A 20,048-nucleotide genomic window follows, 5' to 3' on the forward strand; every position below is an offset into this window, starting at 1 on the left:
AGTCACTTTCACCTAGAAACTCCATTCACACTTTTTATTATTCAGCTTACTGTGGAGACACATGCTGGAACTTTTTTTTATTTTTATGTTTTGTAGTTTATGAGTTATTTAACTTAAACGCCCAATGCATTCTCTATGGAAATAGCACAAACTTTGGCATGCTACTAGTCCTACATACTTACACCTAGCAACCCCATTCTAGCCTACTTAGGTTCATCTTACGGTGGACATGTTTGCCTGAAAAGGAATCTTTGAAATGTTTCATAGTTTTAGAAATATAGTGCTTTCAAATTTGAGACATTTAACATGGGGCTCAATGGCAGCTCTATAGGCACGTCAAAAGTCACTTTCACCTAGAAACTCCATTCACACTTTTTATTATTCAGCTTACTGTGGAGACACATGCTGGAACTTTTTTTTATTTTTATGTTTTGTAGTTTATGAGTTATTTAACTTAAACGCCCAATGCATTCTCTATGGAAATAGCACAAACTTTGGCATGCTACTAGTCCTACATACTTACACCTAGCAACCCCATTCTAGCCTACTTAGGTTCATCTTACGGTGGACATGTTTGCCTGAAAAGGAATCTTTGAAATGTTTCATAGTTTTAGAAATATAGTGCTTTCAAATTTGAGACATTTAACATGGGGCTCAATGGCAGCTCTATAGGCACGTCAAAAGTCACTTTCACCTAGAAACTCCATTCACACTTTTTATTATTCAGCTTACTGTGGAGACACATGCTGGAACTTTTTTTAATTTTTATGTTTTGTAGTTTATGAGTTATTTAACTTAAACGCCCAATGCATTCTCTATGGAAATAGCACAAACTTTGGCATGCTACTAGTCCTACATACTTACACCTAGCAACCCCATTCTAGCCTACTTAGGTTCATCTTACGGTGGACATGTTTGCCTGAAAAGGAATCTTTGAAATGTTTCATAGTTTTAGAAATATAGTGCTTTCAAATTTGAGACATTTAACATGGGGCTCAATGGCAGCTCTATAGGCACGTCAAAAGTCACTTTCACCTAGAAACTCCATTCACACTTTTTATTATTCAGCTTACTGTGGAGACACATGCTGGAACTTTTTTTTATTTTTATGTTTTGTAGTTTATGAGTTATTTAACTTAAACGCCCAATGCATTCTCTATGGCAATAGCACAAACTTTGGCATGCTACTAGTCCTACATACTTACACCTAGCAACCCCATTCTAGCCTACTTAGGTTCATCTTACGGTGGACATGTTTGCCTGAAAAGGAATCTTTGAAATGTTTCATAGTTTTAGAAATATAGTGCTTTCAAATTTGAGACATTTAACATGGGGCTCAATGGCAGCTCTATAGGCACGTCAAAAGTCACTTTCACCTAGAAACTCCATTCACACTTTTTATTATTCAGCTTACTGTGGAGACACATGCTGGAACTTTTTTTTATTTTTATGTTTTGTAGTTTATGAGTTATTTAACTTAAACGCCCAATGCATTCTCTATGGCAATAGCACAAACTTTGGCATGCTACTAGTCCTACATACTTACACCTAGCAACCCCATTCTAGCCTACTTAGGTTCATCTTACGGTGGACATGTTTGCCTGAAAAGGAATCATTGAAATGTTTCATAGTTTTAGAAATATAGTGCTTTCAAATTTGAGACATTTAACATGGGGCTCAATAGCAGCTCTATAGGCACGTCAAAAGTCACTTTCACCTAGAAACTCCATTCACACTTTTTATTATTCAGCTTACTGTGGAGACACATGCTGGAACTTTTTTTTATTTTTATGTTTTGTAGTTTATGAGTTATTTAACTTAAACGCCCAATGCATTCTCTATGGAAATAGCACAAACTTTGGCATGCTACTAGTCCTACATACTTACACCTAGCAACCCCATTCTAGCCTACTTAGGTTCATCTTACGGTGGACATGTTTGCCTGAAAAGGAATCATTGAAATGTTTCATAGTTTTAGAAATATAGTGCTTTCAAATTTGAGACATTTAACATGGGGCTCAATGGCAGCTCTATAGGCACGTCAAAAGTCACTTTCACCTAGAAACTCCATTCACACTTTTTATTATTCAGCTTACTGTGGAGACACATGCTGGAACTTTTTTTTATTTTTATGTTTTGTAGTTTATGAGTTATTTAACTTAAACGCCCAATGCATTCTCTATGGAAATAGCACAAACTTTGGCATGCTACTAGTCCTACATACTTACACCTAGCAACCCCATTCTAGCCTACTTAGGTTCATCTTACGGTGGACATGTTTGCCTGAAAAGGAATCTTTGAAATGTTTCATAGTTTTAGAAATATAGTGCTTTCAAATTTGAGACATTTAACATGGGGCTCAATGGCAGCTCTATAGGCACGTCAAAAGTCACTTTCACCTAGAAACTCCATTCACACTTTTTATTATTCAGCTTACTGTGGAGACAAATGCTGGAACTTTTTTTAATTTTTATGTTTTGTAGTTTATGAGTTATTTAACTTAAACGCCCAATGCATTCTCTATGGAAATAGCACAAACTTTGGCATGCTACTAGTCCTACATACTTACACCTAGCAACCCCATTCTAGCCTACTTAGGTTCATCTTACGGTGGACATGTTTGCCTGAAAAGGAATCATTGAAATGTTTCATAGTTTTAGAAATATAGTGCTTTCAAATTTGAGACATTTAACATGGGGCTCAATGGCAGCTCTATAGGCACGTCAAAAGTCACTTTCACCTAGAAACTCCATTCACACTTTTTATTATTCAGCTTACTGTGGAGACACATGCTGGAACTTTTTTTAATTTTTATGTTTTGTAGTTTATGAGTTATTTAACTTAAACGCCCAATGCATTCTCTATGGAAATAGCACAAACTTTGGCATGCTACTAGTCCTACATACTTACACCTAGCAACCCCATTCTAGCCTACTTAGGTTCATCTTACGGTGGACATGTTTGCCTGAAAAGGAATCATTGAAATGTTTCATAGTTTTAGAAATATAGTGCTTTCAAATTTGAGACATTTAACATGTGGCTCAATGGCAGCTCTATAGGCACGTCAAAAGTCACTTTCACCTAGAAACTCCATTCACACTTTTTATTATTCAGCTTACTGTGGAGACACATGCTGGAACTTTTTTTTATTTTTATGTTTTGTAGTTTATGAGTTATTTAACTTAAACGCCCAATGCATTCTCTATGGCAATAGCACAAACTTTGGCATGCTACTAGTCCTACATACTTACACCTAGCAACCCCATTCTAGCCTACTTAGGTTCATCTTACGGTGGACATGTTTGCCTGAAAAGGAATCTTTGAAATGTTTCATAGTTTTAGAAATATAGTGCTTTCAAATTTGAGACATTTAACATGGGGCTCAATGGCAGCTCTATAGGCATGTCAAAAGTCACTTTCACCTAGAAACTCCATTCACACTTTTTATTATTCAGCTTACTGTGGAGACACATGCTGGAACATTTTTTTATTTTTATGTTTTGTAGTTTATGAGTTATTTAACTTAAACGCCCAATGCATTCTCTATGGCAATAGCACAAACTTTGGCATGCTACTAGTCCTACATACTTACACCTAGCAACCCCATTCTAGCCTACTTAGGTTCATCTTACGGTGGACATGTTTGCCTGAAAAGGAATCTTTGAAATGTTTCATAGTTTTAGAAATATAGTGCTTTCAAATTTGAGACATTTAACATGGGGCTCAATGGCAGCTCTATAGGCACGTCAAAAGTCACTTTCACCTAGAAACTCCATTCACACTTTTTATTATCCAGCTTACTGTGGAGACACATGCTGGAACTTTTTTTTATTTTTATGTTTTGTAGTTTATGAGTTATTTAACTTAAACGCCCAATGCATTCTCTATGGCAATAGCACAAACTTTGGCATGCTACTAGTCCTACATACTTACACCTAGCAACCCCATTCTAGCCTACTTAGGTTCATCTTACGGTGGACATGTTTGCCTGAAAAGGAATCATTGAAATGTTTCATAGTTTTAGAAATATAGTGCTTTCAAATTTGAGACATTTAACATGGGGCTCAATGGCAGCTCTATAGGCACGTCAAAAGTCACTTTCACCTAGAAACTCCATTCACACTTTTTATTATTCAGCTTACTGTGGAGACACATGCTGGAACTTTTTTTTATTTTTATGTTTTGTAGTTTATGAGTTATTTAACTTAAACGCCCAATGCATTCTCTATGGAAATAGCACAAACTTTGGCATGCTACTAGTCCTACATACTTACACCTAGCAACCCCATTCTAGCCTACTTAGGTTCATCTTACGGTGGACATGTTTGCCTGAAAAGGAATCTTTGAAATGTTTCATAGTTTTAGAAATATAGTGCTTTCAAATTTGAGACATTTAACATGGGGCTCAATGGCAGCTCTATAGGCACGTCAAAAGTCACTTTCACCTAGAAACTCCATTCACACTTTTTATTATTCAGCTTACTGTGGAGACACATGCTGGAACTTTTTTTTATTTTTATGTTTTGTAGTTTATGAGTTATTTAACTTAAACGCCCAATGCATTCTCTATGGCAATAGCACAAACTTTGGCATGCTACTAGTCCTACATACTTACACCTAGCAACCCCATTCTAGCCTACTTAGGTTCATCTTACGGTGGACATGTTTGCCTGAAAAGGAATCATTGAAATGTTTCATAGTTTTAGAAATATAGTGCTTTCAAATTTGAGACATTTAACATGGGGCTCAATAGCAGCTCTATAGGCACGTCAAAAGTCACTTTCACCTAGAAACTCCATTCACACTTTTTATTATTCAGCTTACTGTGGAGACACATGCTGGAACTTTTTTTTATTTTTATGTTTTGTAGTTTATGAGTTATTTAACTTAAACGCCCAATGCATTCTCTATGGAAATAGCACAAACTTTGGCATGCTACTAGTCCTACATACTTACACCTAGCAACCCCATTCTAGCCTACTTAGGTTCATCTTACGGTGGACATGTTTGCCTGAAAAGGAATCATTGAAATGTTTCATAGTTTTAGAAATATAGTGCTTTCAAATTTGAGACATTTAACATGGGGCTCAATGGCAGCTCTATAGGCACGTCAAAAGTCACTTTCACCTAGAAACTCCATTCACACTTTTTATTATTCAGCTTACTGTGGAGACACATGCTGGAACGTTTTACTTTGAAATGTTTTGTAGTTTCTGAGTTATTTAACTTAAACGCCCAATGCATTCTCTATGGCAATAGCACAAACATTGGCATGCTACTAGTCCTACATACTTAAACCTACCAACCCCATTCTAGTCTACTTAGGTTCATCTTACGGTGGACATGTTTGCCTGAAAAGGAATCATTGAAATGTTTCATAGTTTTAGAAATATAGTGCTTTCAAATTTGAGACATTTAACATGGGGCTCAATGGCAGCTCTATAGGCACGTCAAAAGTCACTTTCACCTAGAAACTCCATTCACACTTTTTATTATTCAGCTTACTGTGGAGACACATGCTGGAACTTTTTTTTATTTTTATGTTTTGTAGTTTATGAGTTATTTAACTTAAACGCCCAATGCATTCTCTATGGCAATAGCACAAACTTTGGCATGCTACTAGTCCTACATACTTACACCTAGCAACCCCATTCTAGCCTACTTAGGTTCATCTTACGGTGGACATGTTTGCCTGAAAAGGAATCATTGAAATGTTTCATAGTTTTAGAAATATAGTGCTTTCAAATTTGAGACATTTAACATGGGGCTCAATGGCAGATTTTGGCACGTCAAAAAATCACTTTCACCTAGAAACTCCATTCACACTTTTTATTATTCAGCTTACTGTGGAGACACATGCTGGAACTTTTTTTTATTTTTATGTTTTGTAGTTTATGAGTTATTTAACTTAAACGCCCAATGCATTCTCTATGGCAATAGCACAAACTTTGGCATGCTACTAGTCCTACATCCTCAAAAATGATGAAAAATGGCGTGCTACATATACAGTATGGGCTATTAGACGAGCGTCTAAAAATAGACGTGTTTCAGACGTCTATTTTTAGACGTTTTTTATCCCATTTTTAGACGCTCGTCTAATAGCCCATATCATACGGCATACTGTAGCACGCCTTTTTTCATCATTTTTAAGGATTTGAAAAAAAAAAAAAAAAAACAATTTTTGATTTTTTTTTCAAATCCTCAAAAATGATGAAAAACTTCGTGCCGTAGTATGCCGTACGATATGGGCTAGGTCAAAAATTAAAAAAACGAGGATAATTCTTTTTTTTTTAAAATTCAAAAAACGATGAAAAACGGCGTGCTATAGTATGCCGTACGATATGGGCTATAGCCCATTGTCAAAAATGATGAAAAATGACGATAAATAGCCCATCCCACTTATCATTCTTTGGTCTAATAGATGTCTAATATTCGTCTAAAGGGCCGTTTAAAAATGGGATAAAAAAACTTCTAAAAATGAAAGTTTTTTGGACGTCTATTCTTAGATTAGACGTTGATTAGCTGTTGATTAGACGTCTATATAGACCGTCTATATATAGACGTTTAAACAACACTATTGTATGTCGTTTTTCATTTGATTTGAAAAAAGGTGAAAATCGCGGAAAAACAATGGACTATAGTCAATCGTTTTTTACGATTTCGGAGGATTTGAAAAAAAGGTGAAAATCAAGAAAAAGCAAAAGGCTATAGTCCATGGTGTCGGAGGGCATACTATTGTATGTCGTTTTTCACGATTTCGGAGGATTTGAAAAAAGGTGAAAATCGCAGAAAAACGATGGACTATAGTCCATCGTCTCGGAGCACATGCTATAGGGTGCCATTTTTCACGATTTCGGAGGATTTGAAAAAAAGGTGAAAATATCGGAAAAGCGACAGGCTATAATCCATCGTCTTGGAGTGCATGCTATAGGGTGATAAATCATGCAAATACAACACATTGAGCAGGGCACTGCAGGGAGTTGAACCCCGTTCTGGTAAACCAGGAAGTACCACACCAGTGCCTTAGTTTGTTTTGTTCTAATTGACATTACATTACATACATTTCAACAGTAGTCATTTCACAATTTACACTGTAGGCTATAATAAGTATATAAAAGAATAAATCACAAAGCTAACATTGTCAAATTTGCTAAATATTTGTAGGAGGAATTGAAAAAAAAGGTGAAAATATCGGAAAAGCGACAGGCTATAGTCCATCGTCTCGGAGCGCATGCTATTGGGTGCCATTTAAAGGATGTGTGTGTGTGTGTGTGTGTGTGTGTGTGTGTGTGTGTGTGTGTGTGTGTGTGTGTGTGTGTGTGTGTGTGTGTGTGTGTGTGTGTTTCCAGCTGGTGCTCGTCAAATACCGTATATTACCAAATAGTAGCTAAATCGATTCGGACCCCGGGCGTTTATAAGGAACCGGGCCGTTATTTGCAGAAGGCTGTTATTTATTTTTGCACCGGCCTGCACAAGGCCATTATTTGGTTTCAGTATAAACATACAGTAACATACAGTAACATGTAGTACAAATATTGTCTGGAACTGGTATTGCCCTTGATATGAACTTGGGATGGTAAATAATGCAGAGAGACCCCAGTTAACCCCAGTTAAACCATGTGAAGACCACAATGCCTGGGGGTAGCATCTCATATATGCTTAATCATTCAAACTGTGTGTTTGTGCGTGTGTGTGTGTGTGTGTGTGTGTGTGTGTGCCCATTGGAAGTTCTGAATGACGTCAAAATGTTTACACCTCCCTTTCCGAAAGAAACAGAAAAATCACACACGTGTGAAGTGAGGGGCACTCTTATTGTCATACATCATCATACTGTACATCATGTTACATCACATTCTCTGCTCAGCCAATCAAATCATTTCTATGTGGTTACTATACTCTACTACAACTCTACTAATGCCACTACAACTTTACTGAGTGTATTATCATTATTATGCAGGTCCACGTTTTAAGATTCTTAGCCTTGACAATGACAGGAATCTTTACTACTCCAAAAACCCAAAGTTCAGCAAAACGTGAAGTGTTATTTATTGATGAATTGTATTCATAAATAGCAGTTATAAATGTACAGATATAGCTGTGCCCTGGAATCGAGTCCTGGCTGTCATATAGAGTTCCCATCTAGTTGTGACTCAGCAGACAAACTGTAACCTTGATGACCCAGAGAGGTGATGGAGGGACAGAGTTAGAGATGATTGGAACTGGAGATTAGTTTTGGCTGATGTTTCGCCTGCGGCTGTGCTGAGCGAATACACTGACATATGCGCGCGCGCACACACACACTCACACTCACACTCACACTCACACACACACACACACACACACACACACACACACACACACACACACACACACACACACACACACACACACACACACACACACACACACACACACACACACACACACACACACACCATAATTGAGCTTCCATTTGTTGTGCAGAGAGCATCCATTACCTAAGTCACTATCTGAGTATCTGACAATGATTCAGACATGGACAATGTACAATAAACACAGTAACAATGTTAATTAAACTCTGAGAGTGTAGAAATGGGGTTGCTTTTGTACATTGTCAGAGTTAAACAAGAAAAAGTGCTCCTCAGAGCACAGGTCTCCGCCAGGTCAGGTAGGTTATTGTGGGCCACAGGGCCAGTAATGTTGATGGAATATGAATGAATCTTGATCACATGACTATAGAGATAATGTGTACCGAATTTGTGTAATGTTTGGACAAAATCTTTAGGAGTACTCTAAAACAAATGTGTTTTGCTCAAATCAGCCTCCTGGTGGCAACTATAACAGGCAGAGGTTCTGCTCTGGCATCCAGGGAGTGCGTAGTTTCACTGCGATCCAGCCAGGGCTGGACTGGGACAAAAATCTGGCCCGGTCAAATTATCATGATGGCACTGGCAGAATGGCAGCACGCCCGGACCTTTCCTGATGGCCTGCCGCCTATTGGCCTGCCTGCCTGTCATGGCGGCCCCCCATACGGTCGCGGCCCACCGGGAATATGCCCGGTACGACCTGTGGCCAGTCCAGCCCTGGACACACGGACACACATGCATACATGTATTGTACACTGACAGACAGACGGACGCTCGGTCGGACAGGGTGCAAAAAATTGTCTTGGCCATGCCTTCGGCCATAAGAGACAATAAGCTGATGTTAAAATCTTTTCACATAATGAACATGATTTTCGACTGCACTGTGACTGCATTGTTGTAATGATGTCACAAAAGTAGAACAGTTTGGGAAACAAATATTATAACAGTGAGACATTGACTATTATTGAGCAAGAAAGTCCATGCTTTTCTAAACAAAATGCTCTGGTTTCAGCCATTTTCCCATGCAGGCTGTCAGTGTTGCTCACTGAGGTGGAAATATTGGCCTGGTAATGTGTGCTCAGAGAAGGTGAAAATGCTTCAGGTTTGCAATCAGTGACAGAAATGGTATGTTCTATATCTGGTGCAAAACATCAGCTGATATATCGAGTATGGTGACGGTCTCATGTAGTAAGATGAATAGAGCATGGCACTAGCAAACAGGGTTATGGGTTCCATTCCCGTTGGGGCCACTAATGCCGAAAATGCATGCACTCAAGATACTGCAAGGCACTTAGAGTAAAATGCTTCCACCAAATGGTACACGCGGTTACAGTATGTTGTGATAAATGTTAAAGTGCATCTACTGTACACTATATGGCATGTCATTCCATTTCACTGTAGGCTGTAGTGAATTAGGTTGAGTTGAATGAATGAGTAGTATATTAAGCCCTTTGGGGATGCTGGGTTACATAAAGACAGATAGTCATTCATGTGTTAACTGTGTAGTTAAGGGAATTGTAACATACGGTAGTGAGTGGTAATTGTTATAACGAATTCAAAGCTAGAGATTTGATTCAAAGAGACAGTCATATTTTCAAATGGATCGCTTTCATAATGGAGGTGATGGATTTTCTTTCTTTTCTTTCTTTGTGTTTTGTCATGTTGACTGTTTATATGAAAATATATGAACACGCATGTTTCATGATAAATGCTTTTATGTGATGTATTATCCCATGCTTTTGTTCTTGCTTAATGTAAATCGCTCTGGATTAAGAGCGTCTGCTAAATGCCTAAATTGTGAATTGTAAATTGAACACTTGTTATATTTACCAATTACATACCGGTATGTCATCTATTCTCATTTTACCCACCTCCTCCAACATCCAAGTCATGTTTCTTCATTTTGGAATTCAGCAAATGCTCTTACCCAGAGTGATTGCAAACTACAAGATCGAAGAAAAGGCATGAATTCTAGTCAGCCAACAGCAGGGTAAGTGAACAGAGTGCCAAGAAATTGATGAAGTGCTACAAAGCTGTACCTACAGTGAGTAAAACTCAAACTTAGCATCTGTTTATATAACACATTTTGCATCTCTGGGCAGGAAAACACCATACTGTACATCTAACAAGAGGTGAGATTTCAGACTGCGGCAGAAGATGGGGAGTGAGAGTCTACAGTACTGGCTGTGAGAGATGGATTTCATGATAAACATAGGAAGGGCATTCCCGAGTCCCAACTACCTACACTATGTGTACTTCCTGCACAATCAGTGTTTTTTTTAAAGGCTCAAACTGGACTGAAAGACGCTACCGGTGTTTTTAATGGCTCCAAGTACAGATCTAGGGTCAAATTGACTGATTTCCTGACTTATTTTGGAAAGCCAGTTTTTGGTGATATGGCAAAAGTATCGTACATTAGGGCATTTTTGGAATTATACATGTACATCTGGCAACACTGTGCAAATTTGTTTTAAGTGCCTTGAAAGAAACAAGTTTTTTTTTTAACCATTCCTCAATTAAATGATAGTAAACTATGCCCATATCAACACATGAGCTGCACTAACACCTGTTATTGTATAGAGTGAATTAGCATCGCATCACCATGGTAACAATGTCTCCTGTTGTCAGTGCAGTGTGCATGTGTGGAAGAGCAGCCGGATGTGTTATCTCACTATGTGTGGATGTGAGGTGTATAAGATATCACATTACCATAGTTCACTACCGTCTCCCTGAGAACTGGGGCTACGTACTTACTTACAGTAGTTGCATGCAGGTGTTTCACACCAAAAATAGCCGATCTACAAGCCCTCAATGCTTACGCATTGCAAACATATCAGTCAGTCATTGTCATTGGATAAACTACAAAGGTCTTTTCCAGGCTGGGTTGCTTAAGCCCTAAGTACCCAGGGCTGTGTCAGTCATGGGATGCAGCCTGCAAGAAGCGAGGAAGCTCCGCATCTTCCTCGAATTGGTGAAATAACGTTTGCAAAGGGACACTTTAACTTTCCATATTCGTGGCGCCCCAAAAGAGAGCGCTTTTGGAGGTGCCCTGAGACTGAGTCCCCTCAACATGGAAATATCAAAACCCAGTTTGATGGTCATTGTCACATCATGAGAAACTTTTCTGCAGTGACATTGGATGCATTTTTGTATCCTATTTGTGTAAATTAGAGGCCTTTGAACTACAAGCTCACATCGCGACACGTTGTGAGCTTGTAGAGCTATTTCTAAATATCTGTATGGGTTAAAGAGGTTAAACTAATTTTGACGCTATTAACTAAGTTAGCTGGGGACCCCTGGGATCCCCTCAAGCACCCCTGGGCCCCACGTTGAGAAGCACGTACTGCTCTAGATCAGAGGTTCCCAAACCTTTTGGCTCAAGAGTAGACCCAAAAGAGAAATGTGATATGTCTCTCTGGGACCCAAACTAGTGAAAATATCTACAAGCTCAGAACGTGAATATAGATTTGATTAACTTTATTCTTTTTGATTAATGAAATTATTTTGAAAACTATTTACATTTGTTTTTTAATTTCTGAAAAATAAAAAAGGGGGGAAATCTTTGATTTAATAATAATTAAAAATAAATAAAGTAGGGAACAGGAAAAAAGGGATATTTAGTTGCAACACATAAACTCACCACTACACCAGATAGCCTAACTCTATACTAGCAACCTGCTAGTATGCACATGCACTTACAGTATCATCATCATAAACATACGCATGCTGGAAGTCTCTTTCCTGCCTTTCCTCCACTTCTCCACTGAGGAACTAATACCCGCAATTCCTTTTAAACATTCCTCTGGTGTGTCTCATATAGATATTATAGTCAGGCAAACCCCCATAACTAGGCGTGTGTGTGTGCGTGTGCGTGTGTGTGCGTGCGTGAGCCACTAGAGTTTTAGTGAATTATTCAGTAACCTTCTTGTGGAAGAGAAAACAGACGGGAACACTGATCAGAGTAGATCTACAAGTCTGTACACTGTGATTCAGCTTGGGTGTACCATGCAGGGTAATTCCACCAATGACACATCCCAAACCTAATTGGTTCCAGCCAGTGGTGTAAAATAACCATGTACTCAAGTACTGTACTTATTATTTGTATTTGTAAGTATATTTTTTGTAATATTTTTTCATTACATTACTAGAGTATTTTCAATACTTTTACTTCAATTTACAATTTACAATTTACAATTTACAATTTAGGCATTTAGCAGACGCTCTTAATCCAGAGCGACTTACATTAATCAGGAACAAAAGCATGGGAATACATCACAAAAGCATTTATCATAAAACATGCGTAAGCTAAGAAAGTAACAGTGGAATATCTATATTATGAGACTATACATATAAGCTATATATATACTACTATGCTATACAGTACATATGTACTATGGCGTGCTATGACTATATACAATGCAATTATAGTGCCGTCTACATAACATGCTATAAGTCTGTATCAGATGCTATTTAAGTCTACAGAAATGCTAACTAAGGGGGTAGGGTAAGTGCTATGGGCCATGATGGAGTCTAAAAAGGTGGGTTTTCAGACTACAGCGGAAGATTGGGAGTGATGCTGCAGTTCTGACTGCAATGGGAAGTGCATTCCACAGTTTTGGAGCCAGAAGGGAGAAGAGTTTGGGACGTGTGGAGCGTTGTCCCGGCGTTTTTAGTGAGGGTACTTCCAGCTTCCCTGCGTTGGCTGATCTGAGTGCGCGGGAGGGTTTGTAGGGTTCAATCATACTTGCAAGATATGGGGGAGCCATACCTTTGGTTGCCTTGAATGCCAGCATCAGAGTTTTGTATTCTGTGCGGGCAGCGACCGGGAGCCAGTGGAGGGAGCGGAGCAGGGGGGAGACATGTGAGAATTTTGGCTGGTTGAAGACCAAGCGAGCTGCGGCATTTTGGATCAGCTGGAGAGGCTTAAGTGATCTACTATTCTACTCCATACATCTCAGAGGCCAATATTGTAGTTTTTACTCCACTATACTACAATTATTTGAAAACTTTAGTTACTGGTTAGTTGGTTACGAATTACGATGTTGATTATTATTACAAAACACACTAACTTTAGTCCTAGATTTTGGCCATTTGAAGATAGAAGATCTACAAGCTCACAATGCCAAGCATTGTGATTGGCTATTTTCAAAAAAAAATTTTTACACATTTTGAACTTTTGAAATGGGACATTCTGCATGAGAACTTTTACCTGTACAGTAGATTAGTATATTGGTATATTTTGATGACAATACTTTTGTACTTTTACTCAAGTACAATTTGAATATGGGACTTCTACTGTAACCGAGTATATCTACATTGCAGTATTGATACTTTTACTTAAGTAAAACAACTTACTCAATGTAATTCATTCTCCAAGAAAGACTGTAGCCATGGTCTTTGGGGCCAGATCAAAATATTTGGTTGTGATGCTGGCAATTTTGTGGTACGTGTGACATTATGCAGGCAATAAATCTGCTTCTCAGTGAAGTGCTTCTTTGCACAGCAGGGGACATACAGCTGAATTAAACATCTGGTGGAAAAAAGATTTTCGCCCAAACTTTCTGAATGACTGCATTTATATGGCGCTTTTCTCCAAAGCTCTTTACAATGTATTTCACATTCACCCATTCACACATCGATAGCGGAAGAAACCTATAAGACAGTTCAACCTGCTCATCAGGATCAGTTAGGGGTTCAGTGTCTTGCTCAAGGACATTTCTACACTTTTGCCAGTAGCAGCAGGGAATCGAACCTGGAACCTTCAGATTCCAAGACGTCTGCTCTACCTTTAGAGCCACTGCCGCCCCGGAATGCTCAATAAAAACCAACCCAGGCAGATAAGACACTGGGGGTGTCTGACTGGTGTAGGCTTGTAGATCTGATGAATGTGGTTGCATGCTTTAACACATTCCAGGATAGATCCAGAGGACTGAGAGAGGGAAGGTCTCTGGGGTTGATGTGACTGTATGCGTCTGTCCTGTATATGTTTGTGTAGAAATCTTTGTCCATATTTGTTTATGTGTGTGCATACATGAAAACATATGAAAAAGGAAGCAATAGAAATAGCCGTAACATGCCGTGCTGTGTAAGGTTCACTGGACTCACACAGCACATTGGGTTGCAATGGAGCAAAGTTAAGTGGGACCATGCAGCCATCAGCCATCACCAGGCCAACACACTGGGAGATGTGACAGAAAACCATTTAGCTTCTTGGGAAACAGTCAGAACTCATTGAGCTAGTCTGAGCTATGACCAGGAGGACAGACCCAAGCTCTGCATGTTATCACAGAGATTTATGGAGATTTGGCTGTTCCTTCCTCAGCTCATCCAGACTGACTTATTGTCTGAGTGGGGTTTAAGTCAGTCTTGAGCAAGGATATTATTTCAACAAGATCGATATTCAATCTTATCTATACATTCTAATTTGTTCCAAAATGGTACACATCCTTTTGGTAAAGGTGAAACTAGGGATGTCCAGATACACTTTCTTTCATTCCCGATCCGATCCCGATACCACAATTTCTGTGTTGGCCGATACCAAATGCCGATATCAGAGAATAATATTTATAATAATAAAATAAAGAAAATTACTTATTTTATCTTGCGTTGTTAATAGCAGACTCCTCACTCAAATGTCCACTTGCAGTTTGGGCAACTTGATAGCAAACTCCACATTTTATTTACCTGCCATAGTGTCAAGCCCTTACCCCTGTGTTGGATCTGTGGTGAGACTGGCATATTTGCAGATACCGATATGAACCGATATGACCAAAAAGGGGCGATACCGATACTTTTCCGATATGATACAGTATACAGTTGGTGAAGAATGACAACTTGCAGAAGACTACAGACAAGTAGACTAGTAGTAAGTCTACATACAGTTCATTTTCAATAACCTGCAGTTGAGCAGTACTGTATGTCATATAGCATGTATGCACATACATGCTCCACAGATAAAGTTTCAACATTCAATCAAATTTGATCCTGTTATTTGCTGCTCAACAAGTGAGTATTCCCTTGAAAGGAACTTTAGGTTCAACACAAAAAGTGTGGCAAACTTCTTAACTTATTTAAATGAAACTGGAACAAGAGACTTTCTCCTGGTCTGTCCTGGTTTTGGAGCATAGGTCGGATTCTCACACGTCTCCCCCCTTCTCCGCTCCCTCCACTGGCTCCCGGTCGCTGCCCGCACAGAATACAAAACTCTGATGCTGGCATTCAAAGCAACCGAAGGTTCATATCTTGCAAGTATGATAGAACCCTACAAACCCTCCCGTGCACTCAGATCAGCCAACGCAGGGAAGCTGGAGGTACCTTCACTAAAAACGCCGGGACCAACGCTCCACACATCCCAAACTCTTCTCCTTTCTGGCTACAAAACTATGGAATGCACTTCGCATTACAATCAGAACTGCAGCCTCACTCCAAATAGTCTGAAAACCCACCTTTTCAGACTCCATCAAGGCCTGTAGCACTTGCCCTAGACCCTTAGATAAGCACTTTATGTAGACTTAAATAGCATTTTATACAGACTTATAGCATGTTACGTAGATAGCACTAGAATTGCATTTTATGTAGACATAGCACTTTATAGTATTGTATAGTAGGCTATAGTATGTATAGTTTATATGTATAGTTTCATTATAGATATTCCACGGTTACGTTGCTTATGCATGTTTCATGATAACTACTTTTGTGTATGTGATGTATTGCCATGCTTTTTGTTCTTGCTTAATGTAAATCGCTCTGGATTAAGAGCGTCTGCTAAATGCCTAAATTGTAATTGTATTGTACTGAACCGTACTGTTCTGTACCTGTTGTATTGCACTGTGCTCGCACTGCTCTGTAGCCTGGCATGTGTGTGTACATGGGTATCTATCTTGGTGGTATATCAAATCTTGTGGACCAGACCCATTGCAAGATGCTGTACTCTGTCATCGACCCTAAGCCATTCCAGCCTGTCAAAGTGGGCAGGGGTGAGGCCAAGTAGGAGCCTGACCAGTATGTTTTGGGAAGTCTGGAGCCTTGTTTTAAGGGCCTTTGAGGTGCTGTGGTACCAAGAGGTGCATGCATAGTCGAAGAAACCTTGTACTCCTGTTAGGGTCTTCAGACTCTTCAAGATGTTTTTGTTGACCAGTGAGGAGATCCTGTAAAGGAATCTTGTACCACAGAGATCAGCTTTTATGAGAACTCAGGGTAGCACAGCACACATAACTGTGTAACACCACCCTCAAACAGGGAGGGAAAACAGCACCCAAAGGGCAAGGCTCATACTACTGTAAAAAATCGACTCTTTTGCAATTACAGAATTGTGGGCTTGGCGCCCACTTGTGAACCCCAAGTGTATTGCAAGTGGGCCGTCAGATCAATGGCTAAATATTAATATGTACTAAATTATAACATTAATATAACGTAATTGTTATTAATAAAAGAGGAAAAAAATAATTCATGACATTTGTTCATTAAACCAGGTGTTTGTGGAGAAAAGATAACTGCAGCCCATCTATAAATTATGTACTGCATCTTCTAGGTGTATAGATGTATTGTGCTCTCCACTGCAAACAGACAGTGATTTGTGTTTGTGTAACATGAAAGATCAAAATTCCTGTTCTGTTCTTTGTCTATATAGAAGTGTCTATTTGTACGTCTCTAAATGTTCTGATGAATTGCACATGGTGGACCCTCTTGTAAACAAGTGTAATGCTTAATTGGGTCGTCCACTCACAGTTAAGTCTTTGTATTGAGTTTGTGCTTGAAATGTACTGTAATTCTGCAAACTGTTAATAAATATTTCAATCAATCAATCAATTTGGTTGTCCGACAACCCAATTGATTGATTGTGAAATATTAACAGTTGTTTACACTTACACTTGTTTACAAGAGGGTCCACCTTGTTCAATTCATCAAAAGCAATAGCTTTAGCAATGATTACTATCAGAATATATCACTTTAACTACCTTTAAAACAAGTGTGCAGTGGAATCTCACTAACTTGGTTCCCAGTGTAGCCAGTAGAGGGCGCCATCGGTCCAGTCTAGTAGGCATTCGACTTTTTTCCAGGACCTACTCAGAATAGATCTAATATAATGGACAATACCAGATTAAAAACAGATAAACAAAATGTTAGGACCAGAGCTTGTAGCAGACACAGCTGGAATAATGGTGAAGTCCAACTCCAACTGATGATTTGGCTCTTTATTAAATCAACGTGAAAACTGAAAAGGGGGTGGGGAGAGGACAAAGTAATTAAGGCATCCGTGTCAATTAAAAATAAATGAATCAATACAATACATAAACACATTTTAGATTTGCGTTTTCTGGTCAATGAACTCACTCTTGTTGTAGTGATAAGTTTGTCGTCAGTCTCTTCCTTCCTTCAAGTCCTTTCTAATCAAACAAACTTTTGACATAATCATAGTGACATATAGTCCTTACCAACTGAGGCAGTCAGGCAGAGATAAACCACAGCTTCCCTTCCCCCATATATTTATTTCCTTGTTTGCTTATTTCTGTATTTCTTCAACAGTATGTTAATGGAGGTGGGGGGGGGGGGGGTGTGTCCTGTATCATGGTCAGTAACATCACCAGTATCTGTTATGATTAGTCTACACTCTTTGAAGTTTTCTTCAGCTGAGGGCAGCCCTGAGAGGATGTGTGTGTAGGATATTAAAATGTCTACATGCAGCTACTACTATGACTGGACTGTCAGATATCTAGAGGGTGTACATAATCGGTGTGTGCGCGAGAGCACGCATGCATGCGTGCAAGAGACTGCACAAATGTGTGTGTTGTGGGAATGTGTGTTCTGTTAGATCAAAGTGGTAGTCACCATGGGTGCAGGAAGGCACCTAAAAAATGTTGAGCCTCTCTTTCGCTCTCTCACACACACACACAGGCTCTGCTGGAAGCCTGACAGAAGTGTGCTACTCCTAGGCCCTAGATTAATCCCATGTCTAGCCAGACACGGCTCTTTAAAATAATTCTGTTTCAGTGTAAACGTATTGTCTCTTTTGTGGTTCAAAGTAAGTTATTGTACGTTACATCTTGAGCTGGAGTATAGATTGTGTTTGTTCGGCTTCTCTGGCATGTAGTAACAGTAGCCATGATAGACAATAATAGGAAAAAGAAGAAAATGTCCGTCCATATAGCAGCCAGTAGAGGGCAGCCAGTAGAGGGCAACTTGACGCCACACATAACTATAATCATTTTTGTCAGCATGCAAAATGCTGTAAAAGTTACCCGTCTTTGGCTTTGTTCATCAAACACAGTTGGGGCAGAGGTAACCTTGCGTCACCAGACTATGGCAGAGGGGAGTGGGAACTTGATGGGGTTTAAGGTTACTCAAGCTTTACTTTTTATTAACTAATTTAAGGCTTACAAAACACTAATACCCCTTGCCTCAAAAGCCCCCCCAAGCCCATGTGATGTACAGTATAATGCCAGCTTTGCTTGGGAAGGCCAGAAGGCAGTCATTGAATTGTATTTAGGATTTGAAATAATACTTCAGTTGTTGGAAATAACTTATCAAATACTGTATGCATCTTAAAGCTCAAACGTAAAGCCAGTGGTGGGAAAAAGTACTCAGATTAGTAAAAGGAAAAAGCCCATATTATTCAAACATTTATGGACGTTTTCTTTCTCGAAAATAGCTCATCTACTGTTTAAGCACACAACGTGTTGCATCGGGAGCTGCCATTAGATCTGTGAGCTGCTATCTGCCATTTAGTTCAACGTTTTATTTTTTATTTAAAAGTTTTATCGCGTAAGCCATTTCTTTCCACCCAGTGTCAATTGTCTAGTGTAATCCTTGGCGCTACACTCCCTCTGCCAACCTGTGGAGAGCAACTGACTGACTTCATGTTTCCTTAAATTCATGAGGAGTCTAACAGGGGGGAGATTGCGCACCACCTTACCTCAACATTTAAATTAAGTACAGTACTTGTAGTAAATGTACTTAGTTACTTTCCACCACGGCATAAAGCAAACTTACATTATGTATTTTTAGACACTTTTTAAACAACTGTACAAACTTACACAAATAAAATGGTATCTTTTTACCACCGGCACCTCCTGTGAACTCTCAACTTCTGGGAATAAATCCACAAAACAACTTCCATGGTAATGGTAATGGAAATGCATTTATTCAATCATTAAATCAATGAGTGCAGGCTTGTTATGGACTAAGTTCTCTGCAATCATAAAGTTGAGCCTGGAATTATAGTGCAGTACAGTATGTGGGATTGAAGCAGAAGCCAGGTTAAGTGCAGCACTACAGTCTCGAAAGCACACCATGTCCCTCGCGGGTAGCGGTAGAAGTCGGTCTTCCCAGTGACGGGCGGTGGCGTCCTTACTTCTTACCTGTTGAGGACATGAGACAGCAGTTTACAACATGTAGGGATTTAAGTGTCTTTTCCTCCCAATACCAGTGAGTGACGTCAGTGGGTTACTAGACCGCGACGGAGGTGTGCCGAACTTGTGCCACGAGACACCACAGAGCGAACTAAAAAGAGCGAGTTGTCGTGTTGAGCGTTGTGAAGTTCGCTTGAGCCGCCTCAGCGCTGTCCGAGTGTGTGTAATGTGAGTGTGTGTGTGTGTGTTCTCCGCTATGATCTCCACACATGGAGTCTATAACATAAGCATCAGGCTCTTTCTTTAACTTCCCTCATGAAAGAGAAAACAAAGGCTTTCAAGAGACACAGGACTC

General features: G+C 39.3%; 1 protein-coding gene across 1 annotated transcript in view; it reads right to left on the bottom strand.

The window, feature by feature from the left end:
- Window positions 1–19,465: 19,465 nt before the first annotated feature.
- aspscr1 (ASPSCR1 tether for SLC2A4, UBX domain containing) overlaps window positions 19,466–20,048 on the bottom strand; it is a 28,719-nt gene continuing 28,136 nt past the window's right edge. The window contains exon 18 of the mRNA XM_083765725.1: window positions 19,466–19,702. Coding sequence (XP_083621851.1) covers window positions 19,692–19,702 — 11 coding nt within the window. The 3' untranslated portion in view covers window positions 19,466–19,691. The remainder of the gene's footprint in view (window positions 19,703–20,048) is intronic.

This window comes from Protomyctophum parallelum, assembly GCF_964188405.1.
Source record: "Protomyctophum parallelum genome assembly, chromosome: 5".
NCBI lineage: Eukaryota > Metazoa > Chordata > Actinopteri > Myctophiformes > Myctophidae > Protomyctophum > Protomyctophum parallelum.